The sequence below is a fragment of the Vanessa tameamea genome, chromosome 3 (assembly GCF_037043105.1).
Source record: "Vanessa tameamea isolate UH-Manoa-2023 chromosome 3, ilVanTame1 primary haplotype, whole genome shotgun sequence".
In the NCBI taxonomy this organism is placed as follows: domain Eukaryota; kingdom Metazoa; phylum Arthropoda; class Insecta; order Lepidoptera; family Nymphalidae; genus Vanessa; species Vanessa tameamea.
The window spans coordinates 2,180,599-2,199,920 of record NC_087311.1 but is presented as its reverse complement, the minus strand read 5'-3'; the positions used below and the strand labels follow the sequence as shown (position 1 = coordinate 2,199,920).

Here is a 19,322-nt window from a genome sequence, read left to right as displayed (position 1 = left end):
CACGACACTTTTTCTAAATTTATGGGTGAGATTACTTCTTATTTCAGGTAGAGGGAGAAGAAATACAAATAGGGCCAGATATGAACGCAATATCTTTTACTAAGTCACGAAGTCCATTAACCTCTGCAGACCTGAGACTTTCCGAAAGCTTGGCCAAGTCATTACAAGTCATGAATGTTGAGGCGTCACATCATTCACCTTCAGTTACAGTATCAATTTTTGACGCTTTAGCTGAAATACTTACGTCTACACCTAGACCTCGTATTTCTTCAACAACTGAAGTATTACAAAAACAAAGCACTAATAACGATGTTAAGCAAATAAATGACGGAGTGAGTAACAATATTAATGTAAATAGTGTCAAAGACTCAACGAGTCAAGATACATTTATGTCAGTGGATAACGTAAACACCGTTGCTAAGTCTGTACAAAGTACTGAACAATCTACACAAGATTTGTTTAACCGTATTTCGGTTGGGGGTATCACTACACCATCACAAAATACGAAGGACAGGGATAGTACTCCTGTAACCATACCTCAGAATTTTTCTTCTCCTACCCCTCCTCCTAGTACTCCCATATCTGCAAGAAAACCATTTGCTATAAAAGTATTATACGCAGATACTGCACCAACAACAGACAAAACGACTGCCGTAATGACTACAAATCAACCAACGACTGACAGCTCAACAATGGTATATAATACAGTATCTGATCTTGTATTATCTAATAATAAATTAGTTTCTTCTGATCTAACTAGCATGCTTTCAAATAATATCAAAAACATTATTGCGAATATGGATGAGGACAGTAGATCTAGACTTTCAGTAGATATGGTAAAATTATTAAATTCCCTAATTCCTAAATTAAATAAGCCTTTAAAATTGCAAGACGACATTGACTTTGTTCCAAATACAACTCCTTACAGTTTGGAAGATATTAGAGATACTGAAAATATTGTTATAGAAAATACAGATAATATCCGTCCTGTAAATATCCTCCAAGATGTAGGGAATGAGAGTATTGTAAATAACACGAGAATGAACACTGATTCACTAATCACAACAACAGAAACAACCCTTACTGTAAATAGTACACTTCAGAATCCAAATATTTTATCTGTGCCTGAAATACTAACTACTACATCTTCATTAGTAACTGCTGATATGCCAATATTTGTAGCAACTGAAAGTAATAAAAATGTTGAGCTTTCTACTGCTGCAATATTGAATAATGAAATGTCTGTTACTCCTTCAGGCATAGAAACAATTTTAACAAATAGTGATACAAGTTTCAGTTCAAGTGTAAATAGTGATTTTACTAACAAACCTTTTCTAGTTCCATTCCTCACTAATTTTGAATTTAATGACTTTACTGTAAATAATACAGAAAATTCAAGCATAAATTTAACACAATCAAACCCGACTATGCAAATGACATCTTTGCAAATAAAAGAATTAGAAGATATAGATAATATAGAAGACCCGAGTCAATTATCACGCCTTCAATTGTGGATTCTATCGAAAAAAGCAAGAGTTTTAAAAATGATCGAAGATATAATTCGAAATCATAATGATGAGATTGCTAATGCTCCTTTGACTGAATTGATTAATAGTACAAATTCAAATAATATTTCTCTTTCAAACCGTTTGTCAGAAATTGTTAATACAATGACTTTAACAACAATTAGTCCACTCGACTTCAAGAACGAAAACGACCTGACTTCAACAGAAGCAACTGAGACTCAAATGACTACTTCTTCCTTAAATCCTTCCTTGTCCTTACCACAAAATACAATAGATATAACTACAACTGAAAATTTCTTTTCAAATGCACCACCTAATATGGCTGATATTTCACTGGCAACTACGCCTATGTCACTTGATACTGCTTCTACCATGTTACAAGAAATTGAAACGACGGCTTTTGACACTGCTCCTGATATAGCTGACGCTTTCTTTAGTACTACACCTAAGTATGGTGATGAATCAACAATGACCGAAGGCTTTGTAAGAAGTCTTGAAATATCTGATACAACAACATTTAGTTCAGATAGTACTCCATCCACAATGTCGAGCAATAATGAAGCTACTACTACTGTTTCTAATATTGAATCAGCAACAGAAATTGACTCGACGACCGAAAACAATTTAGAAACTACATCAATATCAGGTACTGAATCAACAACCATAGTTGCAATTATCAATGAGACAATATCAAATGATGTAAATATGATAAGTAATCAAATCAACGTCGCTACTCCATCGTCTATTCCGAAAAAAGATTATGTAATTTTCGGAATACTTCCTAACAATACAGTGGTACGTAAGAATCCTAACGATGATCCATTGGAAACATTAACAGAAGCAAGTCCATACATCATTTACGGCGTACTACCAAATAACACAGTAATACGAAAATTTCCTAATGGAACTAGAGTACCACGAATCATGCAAAAAATTGACATACTACCAATTAGTCCATGGAGCTTAAGAAATCCATATAGCCCCATCCATAACATTCCGGCCATTGTCAGACCGCAGTCTAACCCTATCCGAGTATCCACTAATACTGTGACATCCAACGACACCTCAAATAACGGATCGGAAAACCAATTAACTACCGACACTGTAAATAACCTACAAACTACGGTATTAATTTTATGTTGTTTAGCTTAAATGCTGTGCTTGAAGCTTATTTTTCAGCGCCTTGTTTATAGTGGAGATGGCACAAGAGGGATGGTGTTGGTACTATGGTAAGCTGAGCATGCATCCTGCACCCACTCAAAATAACATTGCAAGGCTTAACTTTCTATTTCATAATTGCAGATATCTTCATCGGCACTTAATATAACAGATAGCAGTTCATTGGGTATAACAACCTCCACAAATAAGCCGCCTGCTGAAAAAAGCACTGCCTCGCATGTTTTGAGTTTACGCACAACAACAATGTTACCTTCTATCGATGAGATTCTGCTTAATAGCATATCTTCGGCCACTAAAGAGGAGATGGTCATATCCTCAATGACAAGTACTACTCGCGAACCAAGAATATTAACACTGGATATCGATCCGGAGGTATAATCATTACATAAATACTGACAATACATTCTCATACTTATTTTCTAAAGCTTTTTGAAGTCGACTAATTTAAAAGTAGATAGATAATCTGATTGGTATTTTAGTAATAAATAATATATTCTAATTTTATAAGACAAAAATATTGCATGTGGTAAAATATAAAATAAATTACCTACTTAAAGAGGTAAGTGGTGAGGGTTCTTCGTATCTTGTAGAAAAAGAGTTCTTATTTATTTCAACAAATCGGATGGAATTAATACATTTATAATAATTAGAATATACCTTATTACAGACCAAACAAATTCGCACAGAAAAGCCTGATGATGGAAATGGAAAGACAGTTTTTAAATTTATACCTATTGACGAAGTAACTGTATCGCCACAAGAATCTAATGTTTTAAAACTTGCATCGACAAAAATGCCAAAAACAACGACTTTTAATGAAATGTTGCAAGTTACTACATCTAATTCAAATACACAAACGCTCCAAAATGACATAAGTACCAATGGTCAAACATCGTCAACACCAATTTTTGCAATGACATCAAATGAAAGTTCCGATACAACTACGATTTTTCCGGAACTATCGATAGTAATGAATAATATAGAAGCTAAACCTACAACTCTTACCCCAGAAATTACTACGTCAACTGTAAACATGGCAGGAAGTATGTTTGCAACTGCGAACGAAATTTCTACACCGATTCCTTTAACTACCCCTGCAACTACAGTCACTACTGAAACTGATAATTTATCTACTGAAACGACAACATTACTTACAACTCTTCAAACAACAAGTTTTCCATCTACAGCGGCAATAACGACCCCTACGGCTAATGTCCTAGAAACTGCGGCTTCTAACCAAAAAGATGCTGAGCTACTTCAGTCGCTGTTACAACAAATCGGACGCAGTCCTAAAAATTTAAATAATTTTAGCAATAATCAACAAAATGACAACGCTAAGTTGCTGCAAGCAATTTTGTTAGGTGGTCCACAAAACATAGCTAATAAAAAAACTAGTGAAAATAAGCAATCCAGTACAACAATACGATCGATCGAAGATGATATTCGACAATTTGAAGAAGACACAAAATTACTCAAAGCCCTGTTGTTAGCCACAGGACGTAATCCGGCAGAACTAAATTTACCAAATCTGGATAACACAAAGAAAGTTACAGCATCTACAACTTCGATTCCAATAACAACAAAGTTAATAACTACAACGGACCAACCAACAACCACTCAGCGAACAACAACTACTATACCTACGACTACTACTACTACTACTACTACACCTACGACTACTACTACTACTACACCTACAACTACTACTACAACTACAACAAGTACTACTACAAATATCCCTTTAATTACAACCACATTGAAATCAACTTCTAGTGGTAGAATAAGCGAGTTATCTTATAATGAAGATTTAAGAAAATTGCAAGAAGACACAAGGCTTTTACAAGCTTTATTGCAAGCTACTGGTAATCAAAACACCGCTAACATACCAATAATATCTGGGATAACATCTAATGTCAGAATTGCATCGAACCCTTTAACTACATCTATAGAATCAAATCCCACAACTCCTGTTAATGATCGTCCTATATTTACAACGAGACCATCGCCAGTCTTCACTGCTATTACACCAGAAACTGTTACTGTGTCTACATTACAGCCGCAGCAACAAACAACTGAAGAAATAGGTATATCAACAACATTCCAACCATTTAATGTAAGATCCACTACAACCGTACGTAGTGTGGGTGATGTATCAACAACCACGCGACGCCCTAAAAATTCAAGATTTCAAGTTACAACTGAGATGCCCAGTACGTCAACTTTTTCAGATGAAGAGGATTTGCAATTTTTGCAAAATTTGGTAAGTTTGGGTAGTATTGTCGTGATAAATATTTTTGTAGTTTTTTGTTCTCGACCTCGATAAAATATACCAATAAAATTAAGAAAATCTTTTTTCTTTTAGAAATCCGTTTTAAGTGCAAAAAATAGTGGTGAGGATCCAGAAACTGCTCTTGCTAATCGAGTAATAGCGCTTGCCGTAGAAAGAAGCTTAAATGAGATACAGACCGGCAAGAAGGTTGAAACTTCTACTACCACTTACAGACCTACCACTACGACTGCTAGATTAATGACCACTACTACAAAAATGACTACTACAGAAGCTTCCACATTAAATACACCTTCGATAGAAGAAGATATCAAGCAGTTTGAACAAGATACCAAACTTTTACAAGCTTTATTAAAAGCTACCGGTCAAGATCCATCTAAGTTTAATATACCCACATTAACAAATACAAATGTAAGTTTCAAGTCTTGTGGACAATATACAACTTTTATACAACTAGTTACAAAAGTATTAGTTTCGTTGTTTTAATACATATTTTTATACAGAGACCTGTTACTGCTTCAATTGATTCGACGACTGCTAAACCATACGGACCTAAAATTGCAGTCAAAGATGAACTAAAAAATGAACAAGATGATGCGCAATTATTACAAACTTTGATAAAATTACAAGATGCGCAAGAAACCACAACGCAAAGGAGTAAAATAGCAATTACAGGTTTCTTAACTCATATATACACATGTATTTATTTAATGACAACGAATGAAATTGATGTAAATTATGATGACTTATTATATTTTTAGGACAATCATCTGACGAGGCATTAAAAAAATTATTAAATCAAGCTCAGCCAGCTGGAATGGTTTCTGAAGCAACTAAATCTTCAATTTCTTTAAGCACTGAATTTGGAAATAGCAATGATGCATTACTGGCAGCACTACTTAAGGAACAAGGATTTGGGCCAACAACGGCAAGTTCTTTGGATGAGCAACTTCGACTAGCTGTTAGTTCTAATTTTCTCATCTATACCTTACAGTTAAAATAGAAATCAATCTAATTTAATATAATAGTAAAATAATTTCCCCATCATTTTGAACATAACACGAATTGCAAACTATTTAACTTACTGCTTCTTAACACAATTACTTCAATAATATTCTTTTACTTCTAAAAACTATTTTTAAAACTTGATGCATTTCCGTTATTTTCTATAACAAATTAATCAATTTTATGGGCAAATCATAGCTAAACTGTAACATCGTAGGCTTTACTCAACCAAGTGGTAGTGACGCCGAAAGCTAGGAGAACAACAACGCCGCCTCCACCACCGCCAGCACCACGAAGGCCGGTATTAGATGGCCTGGCGTGGCTATGGCAACAGTGGAGAGAGACAGCTCCTGGTCCAGATGTCGCAAGACCTAACAGGAGACCTGCGCCATCAGCAAGACCTTCTATAACACCATCTGCAGCAACAAGTTCCAGAGTCAACTGGTTTGGCTCTGGGCCTTTCGTTGGTAATGCCGACGAAAGGCCAACATCAAATAGAGTGGGTTTCGCATCTCTTTTATTAAAGTTGTGTGATTGGGGTTGAGGTGGTGGATCCTATAGCCTTAGGTTAAATTATATACGTAAGATAAATTTGCCTTACTCGTAGTTAGCTATTTATAATTTAATCTAAGGAAACTTTTTATTTTGTGTTTTGTACAGATTGTAATTGTAAATATGTAGAGATTTTTTTGTACATATCTTGGGATGAGATGGGCGTATGATAAAAATTCCAACAATTCACATCTGACGCTTATAGGCGTTTGTAAAACTTAGTTAATAACTAACATTTCCCTATAATTACAAATGTCGGGGACAAATGCGAATCTCGTAATTATTAGTTGTATATTAAGATTATTAAGTATTTATTCAATAAAAAAAAACTGCTTTGTTTGCTATCCGATAAGGATTTTTCAATCGCCTTCGAGACTTGCTCGTAATATGCTGTTCAAATATAGAGACATTTTGAAAACCTCAATATTTTATTTTTATATATAACGTTTATTGTAAATAATGTATACCTATTTAGATATTTAATACATTCAACAATCTTAATAAATCGTGATGAACCGCTTAAGTGTCTTATTGTTACTAACACAGTTTATGTATCACCGAATTAGGATACGTATTTAACCCACGACAAAGCACTATTTTAATGTCACCGAAATGCACAATTTAAAAACGTATCATATTTTATTTTTTAATCATCTATCTCTATTCAAAAGGTGTTGTTGAATTCAATTTATATCGAAAAATAAATCGTGCCGTCAATAATCAGAACTTTAATTCGTGTCGAATTGTCTAATGGAACAAAAAATACAACGAAATTAACGGGTGTATGTAACTTATCGTAATATATTTAACCTTATTCTAAGTAAAATTTTGTGTAATACTGTAAATAATGTGAGTGTCTGTGTAAATGTAAATGTTGGTGAGTAATCAATGTTCCTGAAAATTAATACAATATAAAAAAAAAATAACTTTAGAATTTTAAGCTTGCATTCGAAACTGTTTCCTAACTGTCGATCTGCTCAATGAAGAACTACACTTCAATGTCTTACAATTCAATCTTTCTAAGCTGTAATATTTAGAATTTATATTCTTAAACTTCTTCATTTTGCAGAAATAATTCTCATTAAATTAAAACTTACTTATACGTTATAAAAAATAATAATTATCATGTCAAATTTACCTTAACTAATTTTATTGGAGATTTAGACCTTTAGAACTTCCTTATATTTCCATCGAACCTTATTAAGACACTTATTGCATGCATTCTTCATATTCCTTGCACACCCTTTTATCATTTGCTTCTCTAACACTACATACTGTATATATTTAGTACTATCATAAGTTACTTTTTAATTGTGATTTTCATTATATTTATCTTTGAGTGTATATATTTTACTTCATTCATCATTTCTAATTTCGATGGTCTAAAAATGTTTAACTCTTAGCTTCCTTGTGCTGATATTATTATAAATGTGTATCTACTTGATTAATTGTTGTTATTTATCATCAGATTCCTCTAGAACCACCTAGTGCCGTAACAACAGAACAGGGCCCAGGCAGAGGGCAGTTGGTATCAGCGGCTATTAATGTAACTCGAGCTTTCTCACAGTTTTTGGGGGCCGCAATTCAGGTATAATTATCACGTTCAGAATATACTAATAAATATTATTATTATTTATATATTTAGATATCTCTCAATTTTCAGAATTCTTAGGAAATTTTTCTAGTAAGTGGGATTTAATATCGGCTTCATTATAACGAAAATCATTAATAACTAAATTATAACACTAATCAACTTTAAAAAATCTATAATCCAATTAATTTGTAAACTATCTAAGTTTGTAAATTTTATTGAAGTTATTTGAAATAAAAAGAAAAAACCTTTATACTATGTTATAGGCTATATTGTGGCAGAAAAAAAACAGAATTATACCAAGAACATTAATTATTATGACCTAGACATTAAATAAGATCTAAAAAATCCGTTATATCATGTTTCGATTAAAAAAAATAACCCATTTTAATATTTAATAAATTATGTTTTCAGGGAGCTGCTCAAACTGTACAAAGTGTCATACGAGCAGGCCAGAGGGCAGCTTCGGACGCGTATACAAACGGCTCGGGATAAATACAACCATGAACTCGAAACTTTTCCGAAAGTGTCATAGTATGCACTATGTGTTGCGAGTGCTCAAATGTAAATATTTTCTATAAATTAGGAGCCTCACGTCAAGTTATAGATAATGAAGTGGTTATTGTTAGAGTTTGAACAATACAGTTAGTCAAGGGAACCAAAATTGTTTATTATTATTGAAACTGCCAACTTTCTTCTATAGTTTCTTACGTTTTTTTTTCTAATTTCACAGTTTTTGTTGTTAAATATGAATCTATTATTTAGTGTGTAGAGAGAGGTGGCTGTTTTAATTACACTGCTTGGTTATGTATTGTTACTATAGTAACATTATAATTCGGGGCGCATCGTTGATTGAATTTTGTAGAATGTAAGTCAGTCTTATAGTAAATCGAAACTTTTACTTTACTATAGAAATCTCTTACTATTTATTTTCTTGCAGACGAAAATGAACGAATTAATACTTTACTTCTGTTACACTGTAGTATATCTTGAATGATTTTACTTTATATATATTCGAAACATTGATCGAGAAATTTCTGAACGTTTGAACTAAAAAAGCATAATAAATTCGATTCGAACGAATATATTTTTAATTCATAATTTAAATGACTGTAGCCTTTACTTAATATAAATAATTTATCCAGATTAATTGCTTGATTTCCGCTTAAAATACGAGCAGCTTCAGACAAAGGTAGCGTATAAAGTCCTAGATTAAAACCTTCCGCAAAGAGAAGGCTTCCCTGAGGCTAGTCACTCGGTTATGCCTGATACGATTACGAAAAAAAAGATCGCTTTTACTAGAATTTTTATTTGTTTAACATTAAGATTTTAAACAAATATTTCACTTAACACTTGTAAATGTCGCGCTAAAGTATAATTATATCTAATTATGATTATGTCAACTAAAAAAAAACTAATGCCCTGCCTACACCTAAAAAGTAAAAAAATATAGCTATGTCACTCGGATTGATGTGAGTATTCTAACCATACCACATACGTCCAGAGTTATACTTGAATAAAAAATTCAAATACATCCACGAAGACTAAAAACCCTTCCTTTTTGGGGAGTCGTGTAATAAACAGTCGACATAATTTTGTTTTTAAAAAAAAAGAAAAATTTCTTCTTTATTTAAAATAAAATTTAGTGCAAACTACCGTTTGTGTAAATTAACACAGATATTTTTGTAATTTGTTATAGTTTTTATCATGGACCTGTCAGGAAAGCATTCTCTTAGCGATCGGACCGTAATAAAATTAATAAATTCGTTATCACATTAATGTACAGAAGCGTTAGAATAAGACTATTAATTAATATTAAGTCTAAAAACATGTGCCATTTACGCACGTGCTTGGGTAAATCGTCCATTCCTCTTGCTTTTATTTATTTAAACTAATGTCAATTTAAGTTTTAACTATAAATATTTGTAATATTTCCGGTTTTTCAGTTTATGAATAAAGGTTGCACCAAAATAATAGCTTAGTATTTTAGTCGGTTTGTTGAAGTTTATGTAGTAGTATTTGATCCAATATCAGTTTTGCTTGAAAATAATCTTCCTCCTCTTTACTAAATAAATTATAAAGAAGAATTTATATTTTTTTTACTAGTATCATTTTAATCCGACTTCGGTACGTGACGTCGACGTATTGATTAAAATTATTGGCGACGTATTGGGTTAAAGAAATGTATAGAGGATTCCTCGATAAAAATCGTAATCGAAACCGGAATAATTAATAATAATAATCTAACTATACGTAATTTATTTCTATCGCTATAAGAGTTCACTCAGTGGTCTTAAATAAAATATTATGAGATTTGGTTTAGAAAGATAAGCTCTTTAATTTAATAAACTCTCTAACTTATCTTTAAGACTTAATAAGCTGTATGGCTTATCACTGCCTGTTGTAATAATTAGATTTTAAGGCTCGGGTACATTCATTTAGGTTTTTGTATAAACTCCTACTTATACTAAACTATCGAAAAATATCGAACCTTCGAAACAATGCGCATTGTGTATATAACTTAGTTTTAGGGTAGAAATGCAAAATAAATTAATTTATGATATTAATAAATTGTTTTATTTCATAAATAATTTACAAGACTTATGCAAATATTGAATGCAAAATACCTTTATCCAAAATTCATTCCGAAAACAAAAACATATTGGGTAATTTAAAGTATGATTTTAAGTATATATATTAATGGTATTGTCACTTGTGCTAAATGCACAATTATGCTTAAATTATTTTAAGGAATTGTAATTAGTAATATGACCGTCATTCACACTAAAACAAATGGTGCCTCCATAAACGAAAGAAAGTCCTTATTTTTTAAAATTCTAAAACGAAGGACTAAACCTTTTAAGTGAAGTCTTATGATTTAGATGTTGTCTTTTCCGAACCGGTGGCAATTTTTACTTTGACCATCAATATTATAAGATATGATATTATATGATTTTATTACTTCCATATAGGTAAAAAATCTTTTAATTTATTAATGATTTGATAGGACTAAAAATATTAGAACGTAATTTTTTTATTTATGTGTTTAATAAAAAAGATGCAAATATATTAGTCCTGTCCCATTTATGAAGTTAATGAATTATTATAAAAAAATGGTACCGCCATCGACATTATAGGTATTGTGCCACACAGAAGAGTTTAAGTAGCTAGTATAATAATGCTCTCCCTAATCATCTAAATTATTTGATTCAGTGACCTTTTTATACCAATAAGTATATATGAAATATACCGCCTGTTACTTAGAAAAATATTTTTTCGAAAAAGATTAATTGCTAAAAAATTTTGGCAGGCGTATAATTTAGCAAATACGAATAACACCACGTTAAGGGGAATTTAATACTTTTTATTGATGTTTAAAATTATATGCAATTTACAAAATTTTACACTTTTATCATTGCTATTCAAAATAATATATTTTTATATTCCAAGTAAGTAGGTACATAGGTACCACGTATCATCGTTAAATTTTAATGTTCACTTAAAAATGAAACGATTAATTTCGCAAAATGTTTTATAAGCTTTTAATAGCCATATTATGTAAAATATCATGTCTATTACCTACGAATGTTTCTTAATTGGGTTGGACAAAAAGTAGTAGCGTTTTGTTATTTTAAAGTTCACAACAGCGGTATAGAAATTTTTATTTTATTGCATTATTTTAAAAAGAGCGGAGAAAAAATATCGATTCCCTTTGATTTTTTTCATAGATGTGAAATGTTACTATATCGTAAAGTAAAACCTAGAATCGACATAAGTCAAACTAAAAGGTTAGGACATAAAAAAGTGGAACATGGCACAGGGAACTTAAATACGAAACATTAAGTAAAAATAAAAGACAGTTTTAACACCATTAAGAGCCAACATCCACAGGAATTAAGATTTAAGACGCTTGTAATTATACAAGCTCAGACCGTAGTCGAACTGTATAAAGTACTACTATTTAGTAGAATAAATAATTTAGTTAACAGTACCCTAACCTTATCCTATCAGAAGAGGAGAGAGATATATAAAAACTGTCTTTATTAAATTTACTACATATTTATTAATAGGTTTTCTTTAATTATTTCAATAACAACCAATTTCGAGTTTTCACATCTACCATAGAGTCCCGTGACTGCCACATCGCATCGGGCACAACATAACTTAGTCTAACAATATTGAAACCAAAATAGAATATTCAAATGCTAACTCGTTTCTGATTTGATTATTTTTTTCCAAGACGACCTTGAATGAACGACTTTGTCAAGATAAACATTTTTTTGTCTCACACAAGTTTTATAAATAATTCTGCTCGATTATTTAAAAGTCCAGTTCTTGTATTGATTATAAACCGATTCTAATTAAATTTGACAGACAGATACAAACACTTATGCAATGTATTTTGCTTCGTTAAGAGCTTTGTGAATGTAAAACCACAAATATGGGATATGTTCTAAGAAAATAATAATTGAATGTTATTATGTGAAGGCTACGTATTTATAAAATATAACAGCTATTTTTTCAAACGTATTTAAGTTATATTAGAAATGGTCGATATTATCATCAGACATTTTATCCTAGTGTATATATCCTAAAAAAATCACTTATAATGTTACCTAGACGTAAAATGACTTCAAATTTCACTTCAATCTAAACAATATTTGTATAAAATAATCTAAAGGCAAATCGTAACAAATCTGGTGAGATTTTTTATTTATTAAAAGAAGATATCTTATTCTATTTTTCTATCTATTTTCCTGTTAATCCAATCTAAAGTTAAGGAAACGATATTTAATTTAATTTCTGGGTAGGCATCACCTACTTATCAGATATTCTAACATGAAGCAGCTTAGTATTGTTGTTTTTTGGTATGTAGGGCGAGTCTTGTACAGATAGATAATACAGAGATAATTGATACTGAATAAATAAATAAAGAGAGCCGAGATGGCCCCGTGGTTAGAACGCGTGCATCTTGACTGATGATTGCGGGTTCAAACCAAGGCTGAACCACTGAATTTTCATGTGCTTTTTATGTTTATAATTAACCTCGTGCTCGGTAGTGAAGGAAAACATCGTGAGGAAATCTGCATGTGTCTAATTTCAACGAAATACTGCCATATGTGTATCCACCAACCCGCATTAAAGCAGCGAGGTGGAATATGCTGCAACCCTTCTCCTCAAAGGGAGAGGAGGCCTTAGCCCAGCAGTGAGAAATTTACAGGCTTTTACTGTGAAATAAAATATAATCATAAATATAATACATTAAGATGAATGAAAGTTTCTTCCATATATGTACAATGTCTAAATACACTTAACTTAATTTTTGGGAAACTGATTAAAAATGATGAAATACGTATTTAATCAGATATTCTACCTCTAAGGGGTTTAATAGGGGTTGACATTTCTTATATAGGTTAGTCTGGAAGTCCGTCATTTTTGAAGTTAGAAGCATGAATCTTTATTTATGGGCTACTGATTAAAAATGAGTACATTCGTATTTAAGCGTTTTTGGATATTTTACGCCTAAGGAGAGAAATTGGGTAGACATTTCGTATATAGGAAAGTCTGGAAGTCCGTCATTTTTGAAGTTGAAGCATCAAATTGTATTTTTGTGCTACTGATTAAAAATGAGCAGATACGTATTTAAGCGTTTCTTGAATTTTTACGCCTAAAGGGAAAAAGTAGAGGTTGACATTTTGTATACAGGTTAGTCTGGAAGTCCGTCATTTTGAAGTAAGAAGCTAGAAATTTTATTTTTGGGCTACCGATTAAAAATGAGTTGATTCGCATTTAAGCGTTTTTGGATATTTTACGATAAGCGTTTCTGGATATTCTACCCTAAGGGCTGAAATACACACCAACGTGTCATACAAAGAGGTCTTACATTAACGTAATATTTTAAGTTAATTTGTAAATATATTCTTATTCTACGCGAGCAAAGCCGCGGGTAATAGCTAGTTATAATATACATTAAACGTAGAACGATTAGATAAAAGTAAATATCATTATTACATAACAACACTTTTAATGTATTAAATACTATTCCTGTTTTGAGATGAAAATTATTGCTTTCAAGACATAAAATACTTCTACATCTTATGTTTAAAACATGCGTAAAAGTAGTCGAACTAGATATTTATCATAATTTAAAACGTAAGACAACTTTTTATTTCCTTTAAATTACATAATTATATATGGTCATATTCGTTTGGAAATAATTCTTAAAGCCATATAATTCAAGAAAAATCGGCTTATAAAAACTGAAATTGACTTGAGGTTGATGTGATTAAACCACAGTATTATCATTATACTCTCGTTAGTTCAAGGAATTACGATAGTTTTCATATAATATTTTTTGCCTTTTCAACCGCTCTACCTTGAATTGCTGGCAGAAAATGTAATATCTGCTAGGTGATTCTGAAACTCATATTTCGATTCCACATGTGAAATTTTTAATGAAAACTATATTTGGTATTCAGAAACTCGAATTAAAGATATACGAGCGCCACTTTGTGAGATTGTAAGTAATACGAACTAATTTTCAATGAGAACTGTATTATTTGACATGAATTGCGATTCTCAAACACGATTTCGATTTTAAAAAATGAAACTAACTTCGACTTAATACGTCAAATTAAAAGTTGATATAATGTGGCGGAAGGCTCAAGTGAAAACTGTAAATATATGTGATCTATTCAAAACGTTTTCGAGGACCAAATAAAGCTACCTTGGGATGATATTATCACTCGGAAAGAGTTTTTTCTAACGTAAGTATACATAAGTAAGCAAATTTTACTATTAATCATTAAAACAAATGAAATCATATTTATCTTGCAGTAACGAATGAATAAGAATTCATTGTCAATGAAGTTCTAATGAGATATAAAAGATATAGAAGAACAAAAACCTTTACCTATTAAACTTTAAGGCCTTGATCTGAGGTTTACAATTTTACAAAGATCTTTCTGTAACATATAATTGCTTTTATATTAAGGGAATTAGTTCCTTCTAATTAACATATCCATTTATTATAATTTTGTTTCAGATGCATTGCAAATTTATATAACGCTACAGCTACCAATCAATACCCATTAAAGTCAACAATATCTTACTAGAATATATACAGGTATATATATGAAATATAAATAATGGGTAAACAGATATAGTTTACTACAACCAAACACCATGACAAACTACACAGACAAATAAATGCTACATGGTAAAGATTTTGGAGCAATAAGTAAATACTTGAATTGAATCTTCTTTTAAAATTGAAGAAAAAGATACTGGATTCAATAAATTGTTAAATGTTAGTTAATGTACACTGTTTTAAAAAACATGTTATTAATATAAAAATATATAATTAAATGAATAGATACCTAATTAGAAATGTTTGTAGTTCAATTATTTATTTAAATTCAGTGTAATGAATTTTTAAATGTCAATTACTTTACACTACTTAAAAAAGAATGTCAATAATATAACAAAATATTATAATTATTTATTTACAACTAGATATCTAACTGTAATATTTATATTTTGTTTATTTGAACGACAATGTAATAAAAAAAGACTTTAATAATAATAATGTGTATATCTATATACAAAAACTGTGTTGTTTATTATTAAAACAACAATATGTATATAATTTTTTAATGTTTCATTTCAAATCCCAAATATTTTTTCCTCCCTCATCGAAATTTAGACCGTTTTGTGTAGAAATTTTAAAATTCGCAGAGCAGATTAGTAGGGCTAAAATTATCATGTTTTAAAAAAATTGATGTTCCTGTGCCAGATGCTGTTCCTCTATTTTCACATTTTTTCAGCCATGCTTGTGTGCTGTCAGCATCAATGGTATCCCTAAAATAAATAAAATAGTATTAAAAATAATATTAAACATATTATAAAAAAAAGGTGAAATATTACATACATATGTGGGCCTTCCACATACTATACTGAATGTCTGAAAATTGATTTGAATCAACCAATTTAGGATAAAGTGATCACTCAAAGTTGTAGTTGTATATTATGTAGTACAATTTATTAGCAGTTGCACCTTCAGGATGCATTCGAAATACGTTAAAAATACAGTGAATCTACATAGGCATATATTTAATTACCAGCGTAGCGGCCATATAACGTAAAAAATATATAATTATACTATATCGGTTTCATTCGCTCTATTGAATTTCGAACATAGAAAATAAATATAGAAAAATAGGTACTAACTTCATCATCGGGGTTTCATAATAAAAACAAACGGAAATAATTAAGAATAGTAAAGAATTTTCGATTCAATTAAATTCTTGGTTTAATGATAAAATTTAATTATTTTGCTTGACATATTAAACATTTTTGTTGACATTGATAATTTTTTTTTACAAAATTTCATGCAAAGGTAGTCTATGTTCAGACAGATATTAATAAAATGTGTCTGAATTTGCGTTACAAATTATTTTAAACTATAAAATAAATTATTTATAACATATTTTGCATGAATTATGACGTCATTGATTTTTTTAAATGCTCAATTTTTATTGTATCGAGATGAGTTCAGAAATGAAAACTGTTTATAATCCTAACGTGGTTTTTGCAGAATCGCACTACTGGACTCGGAATGAGATCTAACTTGCAATTCTGATATGAATCAGTAGGGAACGAAAGAGTGACAAAATAATCTATTACACTAAAATAATTTATTTTAATTTTGATACGTGGAATGTGTATTTGACGAATTTCCACATCACTAACATTTATTTTATCAAGTAATAAGCCCTATTTATGTATTATTTAATATTAAATTTAAATTATTAATAATTACTTAGTCCTAGGAATGTTGATATCGCTAAGTTGGAAACTTGATATAAGTTTATCACTGTCAATAAAATTTTCAGTACCAAATTAATTATTATTTAAATTATGTAAATTCTTTAATTAACGCCTCATTAAACATGCTTGTATCTGACATTGAAAATTGACGTTGTCGTAGAAAAATATTTATATTCACTTTACGGTCTTGACATTTTCTATAGTTCAATTCATATCTTGGAAACCGATCGTTCTATTTCGAAGAAGATAGACGTAACTATTGGTTAATCCTTGTTCTATGCCCTGAAGGTCAATTTACCTTCAAGTATCGAGGTACGTCATGTACTTCCTTCTTTCATATATTTCCACATTTTAATATGACTAGAGTTTGTATCTCTTTTTTAGAAGGATTTTGTGTATGTTTTTGTACATTTGTACTTAGGTGTGTTTGTAGGGGTCCGTTTCTAGACAGGACTGCAGCGTGGCGGAGAGCTGCTCTATGCTCCGCACCCGTATATTTACAAACGTATGTTCGTGATTGTTAATAATAATAATTTAATCTTGAGTATAAAAGAGATATTAATACCTCATAAATATAACTTATTTGATGGTAATGTTTTGTGTAAGTTTTTCTGTTACTACCATATATAACATCAAATACTGCTAAAGCAATATACATAGGACTTATACCAGATATGAAAATGTAAGTAGATGCGCTTCGCAGTTTCAGCCGCTTCAAATTCAGACTACTGACGCGACAACCGTGAATTCCACGTTCTTGTAAAAATTAAAATACTACATTTTTTTTCCATGACATAATTAACGTGTTCGCCAAATGTACGGCAATCCCAACTTCGGTTTGCTTCAGAGAGATTTTCAACAGAAAATCCTACTGACTTCGTAATTACCCCGACCTGAACTAGAACCTCGATATCTGACGCTTATAAGTTTAAGTTACCCACTTGACTATTAAGGCAGTTAAATAATAAAGTAGTTATGTAATCATCTCATTACTTCGAACAGGACATATGAAATTATAATTCAATTGAATATGTATGTGACACTAAGTGGTACGGAGAATACAGAACCGTGTATATATTTTTTATTTATTTCATATATCTATATCAGTAACATAAAACTATTAGATAAAGAAAAAATGTTAAAATAATGTAAATCTGATTAAATTAAATGTATACCATTAGTTGAATTACCTAAAAGAAACATGCCCGTAAATGTCATAAATGTCGCTCTACTGGGAGTCTTCTTTCATTTCGAGGAGAAGAACCAAAGTGGAGTTTATTCCACCGGACTGCTCCGGGTTGGTGGATATATATGTGGCTTAATGGCGATATGTTTCTTTAACGCCGAGCACTAGTATATTATAAACACACATAAAGCTCGAAAAGGAATTGGTGCAAAGTGACCGCCACCCGCAATCACCGGCTATTACAACCACATCTGTGGAGACACAATTATAAAAATATACATATATTATACATGTTGTCCGTGCCTTTGGTGTATCTATCTTTACTTATTTTTGTGTGCCAATAAACTAATAAACGTTATAAATAAACACTTCCATATCATCTTTTCTTCTCATTTTTATTGTTGATAAATTGCACCAATGGGAAGCTGGGGCGGGTCGCAATTACACTTATAAATCTCTTCATTGACAATAGTGGCATTTATGTTTTTTTTTTTATTTTGTAAACAAAACTGTACCGAAGATAATATTTTTCTTAAAGTTTTTATTTTTTTTTAAATCATCAAGGTCAAATTTAAATGTATCTCCACTTTTATCAGATTGTTTAATATGCATATTTTTTTAATTAATTTATAATTATTATTTAATTATGCAAATTTTATATTTTTTGATGATTTCATTAGTTCGATAAAAAACGATATGCTAGTACATACTCGTAATTAAACATAATAACATAAACGTAAAAACCAAACCAAACTAATGTTTTTAAAAATTACTTTCTGTATAAGTAATATTTAATTGAATTATACATAAAAACAAAACATCATCACAGTGTAGAATATACAGCAGCTTAAAAGCGTTCAAAGGCTGTCTTTTCTCTTATCTCATTCAGGCAACCTTTGTGACAGATACTCAACTGTATTATTATAAGAAATAAGGAAGTGCGAATTGAGACTCTACTTATAAAAAATGTAGTCAAAATTATTTTATATTATACGATTAAGGACACTATTGAATTTTGTATGGACGATTGCCTAGGTTGAAATATATGTTAAATTTTTAGTTTATTAGTTCATAACTATCTTATTTGAGGAACATTGATTTACTTCTTAAAAACCAATAAAAACAAAGCTTCTCTTTTAACTTACTCAACAATTTAGCTACTAAGGT

At 30.7% G+C, this 19,322-nt stretch overlaps 1 protein-coding gene across 17 annotated transcripts in view; it reads left to right on the top strand.

Moving 5' to 3' along the window:
* Window positions 1–9,070, top strand: part of LOC113397144 (mucin-2-like) — an 89,243-nt gene extending 80,173 nt beyond the window's left edge. For 5 of the 17 annotated variants that reach the window (XM_026635349.2, XM_026635348.2, XM_026635343.2 and 2 more), the window contains 9 exons: window positions 48–2,651; window positions 2,829–3,077; window positions 3,373–4,965; window positions 5,068–5,403; window positions 5,496–5,667; window positions 5,754–5,953; window positions 6,215–6,496; window positions 8,018–8,137; window positions 8,555–9,070. In XM_026635349.2, coding sequence (XP_026491134.2) covers window positions 48–2,651; window positions 2,829–3,077; window positions 3,373–4,965; window positions 5,068–5,403; window positions 5,496–5,667; window positions 5,754–5,953; window positions 6,215–6,496; window positions 8,018–8,137; window positions 8,555–8,635 — 5,637 coding nt within the window. In that variant the 3' untranslated portion in view covers window positions 8,636–9,070. The remainder of the gene's footprint in view (window positions 1–47; window positions 2,652–2,828; window positions 3,078–3,372; window positions 4,966–5,067; window positions 5,404–5,495; window positions 5,668–5,753; window positions 5,954–6,214; window positions 6,497–8,017; window positions 8,138–8,554) is intronic. The other 12 variants (XM_026635358.2, XM_026635357.2, XM_026635353.2 and 9 more) reach the window with 12 other exon arrangements.
* Window positions 9,071–19,322: the final 10,252 nt, after the last annotated feature.